The 13,924-nt window shown below is 50.4% G+C and overlaps 1 protein-coding gene across 3 annotated transcripts in view; it reads right to left on the minus strand.

Moving 5' to 3' along the window:
• Positions 1-5,848: 5,848 nt before the first annotated feature.
• The window catches only part of CFDP1 (craniofacial development protein 1), a 118,844-nt gene continuing 110,768 nt past the window's right edge, over positions 5,849-13,924 (minus strand). For 2 of the 3 annotated variants that reach the window (XM_042968390.1, XM_042968389.1), the window contains one exon: positions 5,849-6,155. In XM_042968390.1, the coding sequence (XP_042824324.1) occupies positions 6,065-6,155 (91 nt within the window). In that variant the 3' untranslated portion in view covers positions 5,849-6,064. Of the gene's footprint in view, positions 6,156-10,485; positions 10,525-13,924 lie in introns of all 3 variants that reach the window. The other variant, XM_042968388.1, reaches the window with a different exon arrangement.

A 13,924-nucleotide genomic window follows, 5' to 3' on the forward strand; every position in this document is an offset into this window, starting at 1 on the left:
CTCGGAGCTACTCCACCTGGGTCCCCATGGCAGAGCGCTAGGATTTCAGGTGAGGGGCAGGGCAAACAACCCCAGTGTGTCAGACTAGGGTGGTGGTCTCCTTATGCAATGTTAATTTCTCTCTGTCCCCTCCCCCTGGCAGCTGCCTCATACCTTACTTAAGCACAGATCACAGTTTACCCCATCAGCTTTCTGAGGGAACAACACAAAAAAAGCTCACTGGCAGACCATGGAGAGGAGAACCTGAAGAGAGGGTCTCTGTGGTTTGGGCCACTCCAGTGGCGGGAAGCAGGGCAGAATCTTCTGGACTAGAGTGCCTGGGTGGCTCTGTTGGTTAAGTGTCTGACTCTGGATTTCGGCTCAGGTCATGATCTGTTTGTGATTGAGCCCCACATCGGGCTCTATGCTGACGACACGGAGTCTTCTTGGGATTCTCTATCTCTGCCCCTCCCCTGCTTGTGCACTCTATCTAAAAATAAATAAAAACTTGAATTAATTAATTAATTAATAGCTCATAAAAAAAAAAGAATCTTCTGGACTTCCATATTCCATTTTCCTTGCTGTGGCCGACTTGCCTGTGCGCAAAGACCACATCTGATAGTATTTGGGGATCTAAGTTTCTCTAGGGGAGCATGAAAGAAAGGTTTCGCAGACAAGTCCGAGGCAGGAACTGTGCACACACCCAGGGAAGGAGGTACAGTGGGAGAGGCATTTACAGCCCTTGACTCCAAGGAACGGTCATCCAGGCACCCAGTCCCTCCCTCCAGGCGGCACCCCGGAGGAGGGGGCAACCATGTGCCCCTTGCTTAGCACGGAGTGTGGTCCTGGAGCAGCGCTTAGGCATGAGGGGCGCCTCTGCAGAGGCCTGTCCCAATAAGGCCCCGGGGGGGTCTAGTGGGGCACCCCTCCCGCTGCAGAGGGCGGCTGGGCTGCTGCCCCGGGCGGAGGCAAACCGGAGGGAGGCGGTGTGCCCACACCTGTGGCGTACTCCTGACACAAACTTTTGACACTGGGCTGGCCAGCTGTCTCCCCGTCTTTGGTTCTGCCGTCCCCTCGCACTCACGGCTTTCCTTTCCAACACGCACCTTCCAACAGCGAGCTGGGACACCGAAGATGAGGCGAGGCAGTTTAGCCTCGCTCTCCCCACCCCCATCCGGCCCTCCAGTCACCAGATGTAGGTGTGGTGACTGGCGGCTTGGCGGTGTGACCTCAGAGTTTCCTCCTCTGAAAAATGGGGATCTGCAGATGGCTCTCGAGGAAGCTGCCACCACTTGTCCTCCAGGCCCTCCTCCTCAGCCTCGACGGGTTCAGCTCTCTCAAGACTTAGCGCTATATGGGTCCCTTCTTCCCTGGAGACCTGCCGCCCAGTTCCTAATTAGAGCGCCGTGTTCCTCGGGAAATAGGTGAGCAGAACCGCAGAAGGAAGCTTGTTTTCTTCTTTGACCTCCTGCTGGTTGGGGGCAGTTTCTTCAGTAATGGCAAGGCACCAGATGCCCTGGAAATCTGACCCACCCACCTGGGGCGAGAAGACAGAGACGGATGGCAGAGCAAGGTCAGGAATTAACTTTCAGGGATTCTCGGGACTCCGTGGACCAGCCAGGAAGTGTCCTTGGGCTCATCTCCTTAGTCACTCATGTCATGGCCCGGGGGGCGCTTGGCGCCCCTGCCCAGGTGCCTCTTGGCAGTGACTCAGTCTTTCCACTTCCCACACGTTTTCCGTGACAATTCCCGACTCCCGGATAAAGCGAAATCATTTCCTTTGGGGTTGGGCAGAATAGTTTTCACTAAATGTGGATGTGAAGAGCTAGATAAAATACTGTACACTTGCTCTGAAACACTGTGGGCTATACATTATCTGCTGCAAAGCAGTTTTTTTTAATATTTTTTTTTTTTTTTTTTTTTGAGAGAGAGAAGGAGGGAGGGAGGGGAGTGGGAGGGGCAGAGAGAGAGGGAGACACAGAATCTGAAGCAGCCTCCAGGATCTGAGATGTCAGCACAGAGCACGACGCGGGACTCGAAACCACCAACTGTGAAATCATGACCTGAGCCAAAGTCGGACGCTTCACCGACTGGCCACCCACATGCCCCCCAAAAAGGAGATTTTTGATAGAACACGGTAACACCCTTGTCGGCCCTACCACCCGGCCTGGCCTCAGTGGGCTCACCAAGAAAGGCCAGGCATTCGCTGAGACAACTCCCAGGCCTTAGACAGCGAGGTAGGAAGAGGCCGGGACAAGTGGCAACACTGGCTGGGTAGGTAGGTCCCACTAAGGGCGCAGATGGGGCTCAGACAGGAGTACGGGCAACCAAGAGAAAGGCCCAAGGGTGGTCTTTGCCTGCCTCAAGCGCCCCCAGGAGCACCCACCTCACCCCCTCCAGATTTCAACACCAGCTGAATCATGCAGGCCTGCTCATTAGTGGCTGGGCCATTTCCTCTGTGTGAGCACCCTAGTCCTCTGCTGGGTCCCTGGCTGGCAGCAGGGGCTCATTCAGCACGCTGCAGATGGCCCGGCAGGGGTGAGAAGGCTCCTGTCTCCGGGGGCCTGGCTTACCCTTACGAGAAACAGCCATTCGTGCCCGTGCCCAAGCACCGGTCTCGCTGGCCAGTTCCTTCCCCTTGGAACTGATCCACAACAGTAAGTGAACATACGGGTCAGAGGAGTCTGGGAGAGGAGACAACATACAGTCTATAAATGGGTTTCCAAGTTGTTAAAACAAGCACAGGATCCTAGGAGGTGGAGAGCACCTCTTCCTAGACCAGGGGTCCCTGCCACTACATTCCTGGCCACTGTCAGATTTCAGGGTGGGGAACGGGGCTCCGGGAGCTGCCCATTCTGTCCTGGAAGAGCCCGGACACTTCACAGTCCTTTCTGACACACAGCTCAGTTCTAGCTCTGTGGTCCAATTAAAAAACCCAATTTATTATCAAAAACTCAAATCCAAATAAAAACATAATAGCGTGAAAGATCTGATGTATTCCTCACCCAGGTCCAACAATCATCAACACATGGCCCATCTCTTTTAATCTCAGCCCACCCACTCCTTAGTGACAATTTTAAAGACCAAATGGAGAAAAGCCTGTCGGTTTATTACAAACAACTGAGTGTTGCAGGTACCGCTGGTTTTCAGACCTATCACCTATTCCTAATTCCACCCCCCATCTTCCACGACAGGTTTTTCCAGCCTCCCCTACAGCCGGGGGCAGTCAGATGAGCCAGCCGTGGCCAGTGAGACATACATGAAAGGCTGCTCTGAAGCTGCTTTGAAAAGTCTCACTGTAGGATACATGTGTGTGCACATACACACATGTGCACATGTACTAACCAGAGGAAGCCGCTTCATCAATATGATAAACTTATTCAACACAAGTGGCTTTTTTTTTTTTAAGATTTTTTTTTTTTTAATTTTTTTTTAACGTTTATTTATTTTTGAGACAGGGAGAAACAGAGCATGAACAGGGGAGGGTCAGAGAGAGGGAGACACAGAGTATGAAACAGGCTCCAGGCTCTGAGCTGTCAGCACAGAGCCCGACGCGGGGCTAGAACTCACGGACCGCAAGATCATGACCTGAGCCAAAGTCGGCCGCCCAACCGACTGAGCCACCCAGGCGCCCCAAGATTTTTTATTTTTGTGTAATCTCTACACCCAACTTGGGGCTCAAATTTACAACCTTGAGATCAAGAGTTGCACACTCTACCAACTGAGCCAGCCGGACGCCCCAATACAGGCAGCTCTTAAAGAGGTTACATGCAGATCAAGAGGGAGACGGCTGAAGTCAAGGCAAATGAAACTATTTGAAATGTTTATGTCAGGATGCACAAAGGCAGGAGGAAGGGCATCTGTTACCAGAATGGTGCAAATAGCTATGCATTCCCTGACAGGCTGCCAGATTCTGTCAAAAGGGGGTTAGGCTGGAGGGGCTTTTGACCTTTTTTATTGGCTGCTTGGGATTTTCCACGTGGCACAAGGCACACGGTTGCAGAGTGTCAAGAAGGCTCCCGTGTGGCTTGGATAGTAAAGAGCAGGGTTCTCTTCGCTTCCTTTTGCTGTTTTGATATAAAAGAACCCAACTGCCTCTGCTTGCTGCAGCCTGCCTGGTCGACAGGGAGGGGCGGGGTGGGGCTCTGACAAGAACAGCACCTCCTGAAACCTGGTGGCTGGGGGTGGCCACTCATGACGGGCCTGGTGTTGGCTTTGCCAGGCTGGCCACCAGGCTGCTTCTTGAGGGGCTCTCTAGAAGACACATGGATGTGTAAAAAGTCACCGAGTACGGATTAGATGTGTGCGGTACATCTGCTGAGAGAACACTCGCTAGGTCAAGAGTTAGCTGAAAGGAACCAACCTTTCTGCAGCCGTAATTTCAATCCACGACAGGCACAGCCAGAGAAGCCGGTGTGAGGGCTGGATCACGAGCACAAACTGAAGGGCAAATGCACCGGCCGTGGTGCTCACCACCACATCTGACTTCTCTCTCCACGCCCTGGGGCAAAGCAAGAACAGCAAACCCACCTGCACAAAGAACCCAGTGTGCTCTTGCGGCTACTGTCTTAATCTCTCGGAGGCTTCAAAGGTGTGAACATTTGCTCAAGAAGAAAGACCCTAATTTACAATGGGCTCAGCACCATTTATTCTGTAGGATTCCAGGTCGTTTTGCAAGCCAGACGAGGAGGAGCTGGCTCATGTGTTGCTGACGCGGTGGGTGTGGTGGCTGAGACAAAGAACGAACGAACCGTTGAGGGAGTAGTGCCGGAGGCCATCAGGACCCAGAAGGCGATGATGCCCAGAAGATGCCCCACAGCAGGATGTGCATCTCTGCCTCGGCTGTGGCTCCTGTAGGACCGGATGTCCATGCCCTAACCAAAGCGCTGGCTTGTCTTACCTTAAAGGACTTTCCTTCACTCCTGCATCCTGTGCAGGACCGTAACTGAGGCCTCACCTACTCTGATGCTGGCCCGAAGGGCTATATTATCACGTTTAGAGTTTTTTAACCGAGTGGATATGAACAGACGATGGGTTCAAATGTAGCCAGTAAACTACCTTTCTGAGTGACAAGGTCCATGACCCCATATGGTGTGGAGGATCAGGCCTTGGTTACCATGAGCTTCTGACCCCATATTTGAGGACTGGATGGGGGACCCCAGGTGTGTCATTAGCTCATCTCAACCCGATGAGGTACTGGTGTTACTCAAACCATTTATAGACCAGAAAACGAAGGCTCAGAAAGCCAAGCTGTGGTCAAGGTCACAACTGTTAGATGTCCAGGCAGGCACTGGCTCCCAGTCTTTGAAACCCTACCTTCCCCTAAACCTGTCCATGTTACTCAGGATGCCCAGACACCACCTCCCCCCAAAAGCAAGTTGTGGGGTTTACTGCTTTATTACTATGAAGTCTGGAATTTAAGATTTCCTAAGGAGTATAAAAAAGAAAGTCTTTCAGAGTCTTCTTTGACAAACAGAAAAGGAATTATTGAGGTGGGAGCACATCTTAAACTGACCTGAACTCTAGGAAGAGGAAAAAGGCCGAAGGGGGAAAATCTCCCGAATTCAGCAGCAGCCTGTGCTTATTTTCAGCCTGACTGTATACTGGTAAATAGGAACCCTGTTCAGGAGAGAGAAAGAGATCCGGAGAGAAGCTCCAGCAGAACAAAAACCAAACTGCCCAGGGACCTGGTGCTCCACCCACACAAGCGAGCCTCCCTCCCTCGGGCTCTGGGGCAGGGCCGACTTCAGAAAGGGCCCCAGAAATTCACACCCAGGCCGGTCAGCTCTGTTCCCCAGGGCTTTCCATGTGGCCTTCACAGCGGAGTCAAGGGAAGGCCAGTGGGGCCCTCATCTTCGCCAGCCTCTTGTAGGACCAACTTTCATTTTTATTTTTGTAAGGACAAACTTTTAAAAGTAAAATGAATGAAACCATGTGAGGTCAAGATACAAAGACAGAAAGTTCAACGTAGAAAAAAGACCTTGCTGGGAAACAGGTGATGAGAAACACCGGAAACATTTCACAGACGCACAAGAAGCTCACATTGTAAACAGGATTAAGCTGCTACTGATTTCCCCCTATAACATCAGGGTTTCATTTTGCTCAGCCTGAGATCTCGCTCGATTTCAAACTGCCTGTGGTCCACTCGGTCTAGAAAAGCCTTCCGTTCGATGTACCTAGAAGAAAATATAAAATGTTTGTCAGAAGAATCCTGTAGGAGAACAATGCCTCCCCCACACTGTCCCATCCCCCCAGGTGTGAACGGTCCACCTGGCCGGCAGGATCACCGGTTATAGTGCATACAAACATATGACCAAGTGACCACCCGCAACTCTCTTCGGAACATCCAAGCCACAGGCATTTGGTCTAAACAAGGACGCTTCTGGTTCAGATGTCGTTGAAAGTAAAATGAAAAAGAGAAAGCAACAATTCATCCACGGCTTGGCTGCTGGGGCAGTTTTGTAACAAGGTTTTAGGGACAGAACACAGGCTTAGTTGAGCAAGGTTCAGTGGGTAGCTCTGTTACACATTAGCTAAGCCACACTGGTCAAGGACTGAAGATCTCGAAGCCTCATTTTTCTCAATGGCAAAAGAGTGATGCCGTGTTTCCTGGTCGTAGTGGTGTGCTGGGTTGGTGGGGGAGAGAGAGAGCTATGCATCCTGCCTGTGTATAGTACAGCAAAATGGGAAAAAAGGCGCAGCTGAAAATGGAAGGAACAGGGTCTTCGTGGAAACTACTTCCTGGGGCTGCGGTGAAGCTCAAGAGGGCACCCAAAGCACTCACTTTATGGGGATCCCACTGCCAGGGCATCTGGGTGGCTCAGGTGGTTGAGGGTCGGACTCTGGCTCAGGTCATGATCTCATGGTTCGTGAGTTCAAGCCTCTCATCTGGCTTGCTGCTGACAGTACAGAGCCCACTTCACATCCTCTGTCCCCCTGTGTTTCTGCCCATCCCTGCTTAGGCTCTCTCTCAAAAATAAAAATTAGTAATATAAACATTAAAAAAAAAAAAAAAAAAAGGGATTCCACTGACTTCAGCCCCTGACTTCAGCCCCCTCCTTCCTTCCCTGCTTATCTCCGGTGCCCTCTGCCCAAATGGGTCCAGAAAGGCCTCCCTGAAGTGCCTCTAAGGGAAGGAGAGTGAGCGCAGCTGCCCACATACATACAGGGGCCCCTTAAAAGGTCAGTGCTGTGCGCCCTAACGGGGGCCAGGTTCGGCAGACACAGCTTCCCCACGTCTTCCCAGGCAGGCTGGGAAGGAGGTGCAAGGCAGAAGCCGGCAGCAGAGGAGAAGAGGCTGGCAGCTTAATGAGACAAGCTGCATTTTAACGCACTTTCGTGCCATAAAGTGGGTTGTGTCTCACCCGGGGGAGGGGGGGGTTCTGTGCTGCTAATTAATCTACTGAGAGAGCAAAACTGTCATTGAAAATGGGAGACATAATTGAATCTCTGCACTAATTTTTCTTTTGTTGCACTGTGTAAAATGTGCATCTGTCATTACAAGGTCATTGTGTTTAGGGTGAGAATGTTACCAGGTTCAGGAGCCCGTGTTCCTTTGCTGAGTTCAGGCCCTGCCTTCCCTCCTGCGGTCCATCCCATCTGCTTTCCAGCCTAAGGCTGTGGCCACCAGCCCGATGCCTTACTGCAGAGACGGAGGTGGCTCTGAGTTCAAACCCTGACTCTGCCACTTGCTGTGTGACTCTGGGGAAACCACATAACTTTGCCAATTGTTTCCTAATCTGCCAAGAAAAGAAAGAAAAATGGATAATCATTCCTACTCTGAAGGGCTGCTGTGTGGACTGAATGAAACAGTGTACACATAACACCTAGCAGAGCAGGTGCTCAATAAAATGGCAGCTAATGTTGTCACCGTCATTTTGGGAGGCCGGCTTCTGCCAGGGTCCCGAGGACAAAGGATCCAAGAGGAGCAGTCAGCTCTTGATGGGTATTATCAGCGACTAGTAACTACCCACCTGGTCGGGGATCAGGAACTAAGCTGCTGTGTCTAAACCACCAACCAGAGGCCAGAATGGCTGGAAACAGCAGCAGAGCCTGCTCTTGGGTTTGATATAAGTCCTCAGGGTCAGGCCACCAGATTTAGTGAGTGAAATACAGGATGCCTGGTTAAATGTGAATTTCAGATTCCCTGACAGGAAAGCCACAGACACCGTGGATCCCCTTTTGATAAAAGGGAGAAGACAGGGCAGACTGGTAGGGAAGCAGACATGCGACAGAACGAGCTCACCTGCCATCTATCACCAAGGGGCCCGTGACTCTCCAGAGGGGTCAGCTAACCAATATCGACTAAAGGGCTCTGCCACACTACAGCTATCATCACCCCTCACCTTACTCCACCCGCCCTGGGTTAAGATCGAGATGCGAATCAGTGTTTTGACAGCTCTAACTAAATGACCCTCGAAGTTCAGCAAAAAAAGGGGGTGAACCATAGTCAGAGAGGAATTTAGGGCATGTTGCAAGAGAGCCATCACCCGGTGCTACCTGTCAGAGAGTGCCTGGAGGCAAGGAAGGGGAAGTACATGGCTTTGAGCATTTGTGGTCTTCTAGATTTTCCTTTAAAGAGGAAGTAATACTTAAATTAGGATGCTCACTGAGCACGAATGATGGCCTTGCAAGTTCCCAGAAGCTGTGCTAGGTCCAGCTGACCTTGACACAATCGAGTGAAGCCAAGCTGGGTGCTGTACAGGCAGTTGCAGGCAGAGTTCAGGTTTAGGGAAGGATTCAGGCAGCCAAGAGGGGCACATGTGCAGAACACAACTGTATTCTCAAGGGCAACTCGGACAAAAGTCATCAAGGCAGGCCTGGCAACTGTATTTCCCCATTCACAGCCATCGGCAGCTGCTAACAGGATCCAGCCGAGAGCCGGCCAGGAACAAAACTTCTATTGGACATGGACTCCCCCCACTTGCCAAAAGACAGGAAAGGTGCAGAGGATAAGAGCAGCTCTGATATTTACTAGGTATGTTTGACTTTGGGCAAGACGCTTAAATTCTGTGCTGTATTTTTCTTTTCTGTAAAGCAGGAATAAAAATGGCAATACCCCTGACAAAGCAGTGAGCCTGTGAGAAGTGCTTTGTAAACAATAAAACAAAAACAGCTGAGCACTGAGGGGTTCTTGCTTCCCACTTCTTTAAAAAAAATTTTATCTTTAATGTTTTATTTATTTTTGAGAGAGAGAGAGAGACAGAGTATGAGCGGGGGAGAGGCAGAGAGAGCAGGAGACAGAATCCACGAAGCAGGCTCCAGGCTCTGAGCTGTCAGCACAGAGCCCTACATAGGGCTCGAACCCGTGAACCACGGGATCATGACCTGAGCCAAAGTCAGACGCTTAACCGACTAAGCCACCCAGGCGCCCTGCTTGCTTCCCACTTCTGACTTAACTGTATCATTACAAAGCCTCAAAACCTGGGACAGCTGGAACAGGAACTAAGAGACCAAGAGCAAGGGGTTGGGGGGAAGGCCACCTCCTCCAAGGTGGTCCAGGTAGATGGCCTATTTAAATGGAGCCTCAGGAAATTTCAGGCACCTTAAGCAGGTTACAGTCTCAGAACAGAACCACCAGCTGACAAGTGCAATGGCACTTTTCTGGCCTGTGCCCAGCACTCCTGGGGGACCCAGCCTGACTGGGCCTAGTCCACTGGGAAGCCAGGGGTGGGGCGGGGCCATCATCCTTTCCTGCTACTATTGCTCTATGTGGCCCATTTAAGAGGAAGCAGCTCCTTACTTTCATTAATAAAACATGCTAATAGCATCAAACCCTAAGGGATTCTCTAGCTTTTCCTTTCAGAACCAGGTTAGATACAACAGGCTCTGACACCTTTTTGATCTTTCAACCCAAATTACTCTTCTGGTACCAGCTGTTTGAGGTCCAGGCCAGCAAGGAGGGAGGGAAAAATGGCAGAAGGTAAGAGATGGGTAGAAAGTGCTTCTAGGGAATATGTTGGTACCTACTCACTCCTTAGGTACCCACGCAGCAAAGGAAGGATGGCCCTCCACCCGCCCCAGAAATCAGAGGCCTTTGAGGGTGGGACGGCCCACTGGGCGGGCTGTCCCGGTCTTCCGCCAGTGAGAGGCCTCCTACCCACCAGTCAGGGAAAGAGCACAGGGAGGTGCCAGGACAGGTGAAGCAGGTACACGACCAAGGACATTTCCAGCTGCGTTACTGCTCTGGTCCAAGAGCGCCAGCGTTCAGTTCCCCAAGCAAGGATGCAGTGCGGCACAAACATGACAGGAAACGCGGGTCAGCTCAGGTCCCAACAGCAGGAGGCGGCGGCAGTGGAGGCAGGCTGAAGATAAAGCCCCGTGGTGGACGTAATAAGATATGCCCTTTTCTGCCGGAGAAATGCAACTAAAGAAGCAACCTGTCCAGGGCTGCACAAGCCTGCGTGTCCCCACCTCGCGCCACAGGGTGGAGGAGTGTGTGAGGCCCAGAGTGAAAGAATGGCCACATTTTAATGAAATATCTCCACTGCTTTCCTCCCATCTCACCAGGCTGTGCTGGTTCTGAAAGACGGACTCCTGGGGGTCCTGGAGGTAGAATGGAGAAAAAATGATTTTCTCTGGGCTCTCCTTCCTGTCTCTCCACATCACAAATGCACCTGGTTTCCAATCATCGAACCCCCGACCTTCAGTTTGATCGCCAGCAGCAGCCAAGCCCAATGGGCCTGTTCTCATTCACTCTGTACGGATCCCTGCCCCAGGCCTGCCGGCCTCTGCCTCAGCTGACCATGAACACTGTGGGGAACCCGTGTGATCGGGTTACAAGGCTGGCCCGGGAGTCCAGGGCTCAGAGCAAGAGCAGTGACTCTTTACTGTGCAGGTGACTGATCATCTTGGGTATAGGCATTTTAACCAACTGTGCGGCCTGGAAATGATGTCTGGGTGGAGACATCATTCTGATGTATCATGCCCTTCTTTTCCAGGTGGCTAATTCTAATTCCAAAACAAAGCCATGCTGTCTGGCGGCCGGCGGGATGGACATTTAGACAGCGAAATGGCTCAGCACCTGCCCTGGGCTAGATTCTCTTCTAGATGCTGGTGACGGGGTGGTGAACCTGCCCCTGCTGTTGGAGGCTCACTGTATATGGAACGACACGACAACATACTCAAACACGGTGATGTGACTGATGGTTCCCGGGGGGGAGTCTACTCTAGAGAGTGGCACTCGAGTGACAAGTAAGAGCCATTGTGGAGGAGGACCTGGAGGAGCCCTACAGAGGCTGGGCTGTCATGGGCAGGGGAGAGGGGATATGAGGTGGGCAAGGGAAAGCTCACGAAGGGCCTACAATGCCAGGGTAAGCTGAACCCTGACTGCAAGTGCTACTGGAGGGCTTCCAGCAGGGAAGAGAGGAAAAATGGCTCATACACAAAAATCCTTTTAGCTGCTATTGGGGAGAAAGGAGGGAAGGGTACAGACAGAGAAACAGGGAGCCCAGCAGACATCTGTGGCTTATGCTGGAATAGGGGCAGTGGGGCCGGATAAAGCGACGGACTGATGTATTTTACGAGACAATGGTCTATTGGACTTTCAGGAAGTGAGCAGAAAGCAGGAAGTCATCAAGGATGACTCCTAGGTTTTTCTTTTAACAGGAGGATCGATGGTGATGGTGCCGTTTTCTGAGAAGTCTGAGGAAGGAGTCTACGGAAGGAAGGCAAGTATTCGGTGTTGGATGTTAAATCTGATGTGTGTCTTGCACACGCAAACGGAGATGTCAACCCGACAGGTGATACGGGAGTCTGGAGCTCGGCGGAATGGTCAGGCAGGGGAGAGCTTTTCTGGGAGCCGTCAGACAGTGGTACCTAAGCTGTGGAACTAGTGAGCTCTCCTGGGGGAGGTGGGGTGTGGGGCGAATGTGAGGACAGACAGCTGCCCGGCTCAGCGCTGGAACTTCCCAAGTTTAAAAGCCTAGAGAAGGAAGAGGCTAGCCAGGGGGACTGGGAGGAAATGCCACCGAGCTGTATCTGCCACCTCTGTGGAAAGCATTCCTGAAAGTTGGGCAGGGATACACCAGGAGGGAATTTGAAGGAGTAAGGCCCCTGATGGGGTGTGGTCAGTAATAGCAGATGGGAGAAAGAAGAGTGAGCAGAGGACTCACTATATTTATAAACACCCCAGCCATCTCCCCTTCAACTCGAGAGGTACACTGAAGAGTTTCTCCTTTATAGGTGAAGAAATGGGCTAAAGCACATAGCAGGCTGGCAGTAGCGCGAGGATTTGAATTCAATTTCAATTCAGTTTTACCGTAAAATGTAAAACACACACTAAAGTGTACGAAACGGGCAAGGCAAACGAATCATCATCGAGCGAGCCCTCACGCGGCCATCGCCAGGTCAAGACTCAGAATGCTGGTGGCCTGGAGGAGGCCCCTGCGTCACTCGTCCACCAGCGCCAGCCCAGCCAGGTGTGAGCTTGCTTGCCTTTGAAGTTTCTGTTCCCTCGACATTATGGTCTAGTTGTGCCTAATTCTGAACTTGACAGAAGTAGACTTATAGTGTGAATTCTTTTGCGACTTGCTTCTTTCACAAGATGACTTAGTGGACAGCACTGCTTTTGCCTGTTTTTGACCTTTATATAAATGGAATCAAACTGCATGAACTTCTCTGCAATATTACGTTGCTGAAATTTATCCATGTTCATTCCAATTACTAAAGAGTACCCCAGTGTGAGAACTGCTAAAGAAAACCTCAGGCCCAAAATGGTGTCACTTAGGTTAAGGCCCCAGGTCAGTAAACCCAGACTTAATACCTAACCTAACTGCAGTTTCAACCCCCTAGGAATGTAACCTTTAACCGGTCAGTCAGGAATTTTCTGGTCAGCACCAATAAGGTAATCTGTCACATGGGCCTTCTTTATCTGCCAAAGAAAGATGAGGTAATCCACCTATTAGAACCGTTTTGTCATCAAATGGAGGTGACCTCACCTGAAATAATCCTTTTTTGCTTATGACTTCCTTGTCCTGCCTTTAAAAACTCTTTCCTTTCTGTAGCCCTCTACGCGGTAGAGGGGAGGCTGCCCAATTCACGAGCCGTTTAATAAAGCCAATTCGACCTTCATACTTTGTCTACTGCATTATTGACAGATACCTGAGTTGCCTCCAGTTTGGGGATATTATGAAAGGTACTATCACTGCCATCTTCACACCTGTCTTTGGGGAACACACAACTGAATTTCTGCTGGGAACACGGCTGGTGTGGGGCTGCTGAGTTGCAAGAAGTGACCACGCTTCGGTGGTTAATGCCAAGAGGGACATTCAAACATGAGCTGTCGAATCTCCCAGATGCACTGAATGTTTTCATCGTTACGAGGAGACCTCCTCTTTGTTTCTGGAAATGCTCCTGTCTTAAAGTCTATTTTGTCTAATAACAGTACAGCTCCATCAGCTTTCTTCTGGTTAGTGGCTACTTGATTTGTCTCCCATCTTTTTATTTTCACCAATTCTGCATCCCACTGTTCTGATGTGTCTCTTTTAACCAGTAAATTAGTTGTTTTTTATTTTCTAATTCAATGTGCCAATCCCTGTCTCTTCACTGGAGTGTTTAGTTTATTGACATTTAATGAAATGTCAATGGAAGTAGCAGACACACATGTTAAAACAGACCTGGTCCTGTGCCTGCAGTTTCTCAAGGTACCTTGTTTCCTTACATGCATATTTTAAGATGGCAAAACTGCCTTTAAATAATTGGACAGTAATAACCCAAAATTGACCAAGCTAGCTTCACATTCTATCAAATCTTTTTAAGGGGGAAGATGTGTTAGCATGTACTGAACTGGAGTTACTATGAAAATATAAAAAGCATGACATAAGCTTTTAATCTTAATCCAATCTTATTTTAATCAAGAATGCAGAACAGAAATATTTTTATCGCCAGTTATGATCTGAATTCTTGTATGAGATCAATTTAAATCTGGTACTTGTAAAAAGGTCAC

Source organism: Panthera tigris, chromosome E2 (assembly GCF_018350195.1).
Source record: "Panthera tigris isolate Pti1 chromosome E2, P.tigris_Pti1_mat1.1, whole genome shotgun sequence".
Lineage (NCBI taxonomy): Eukaryota > Metazoa > Chordata > Mammalia > Carnivora > Felidae > Panthera > Panthera tigris.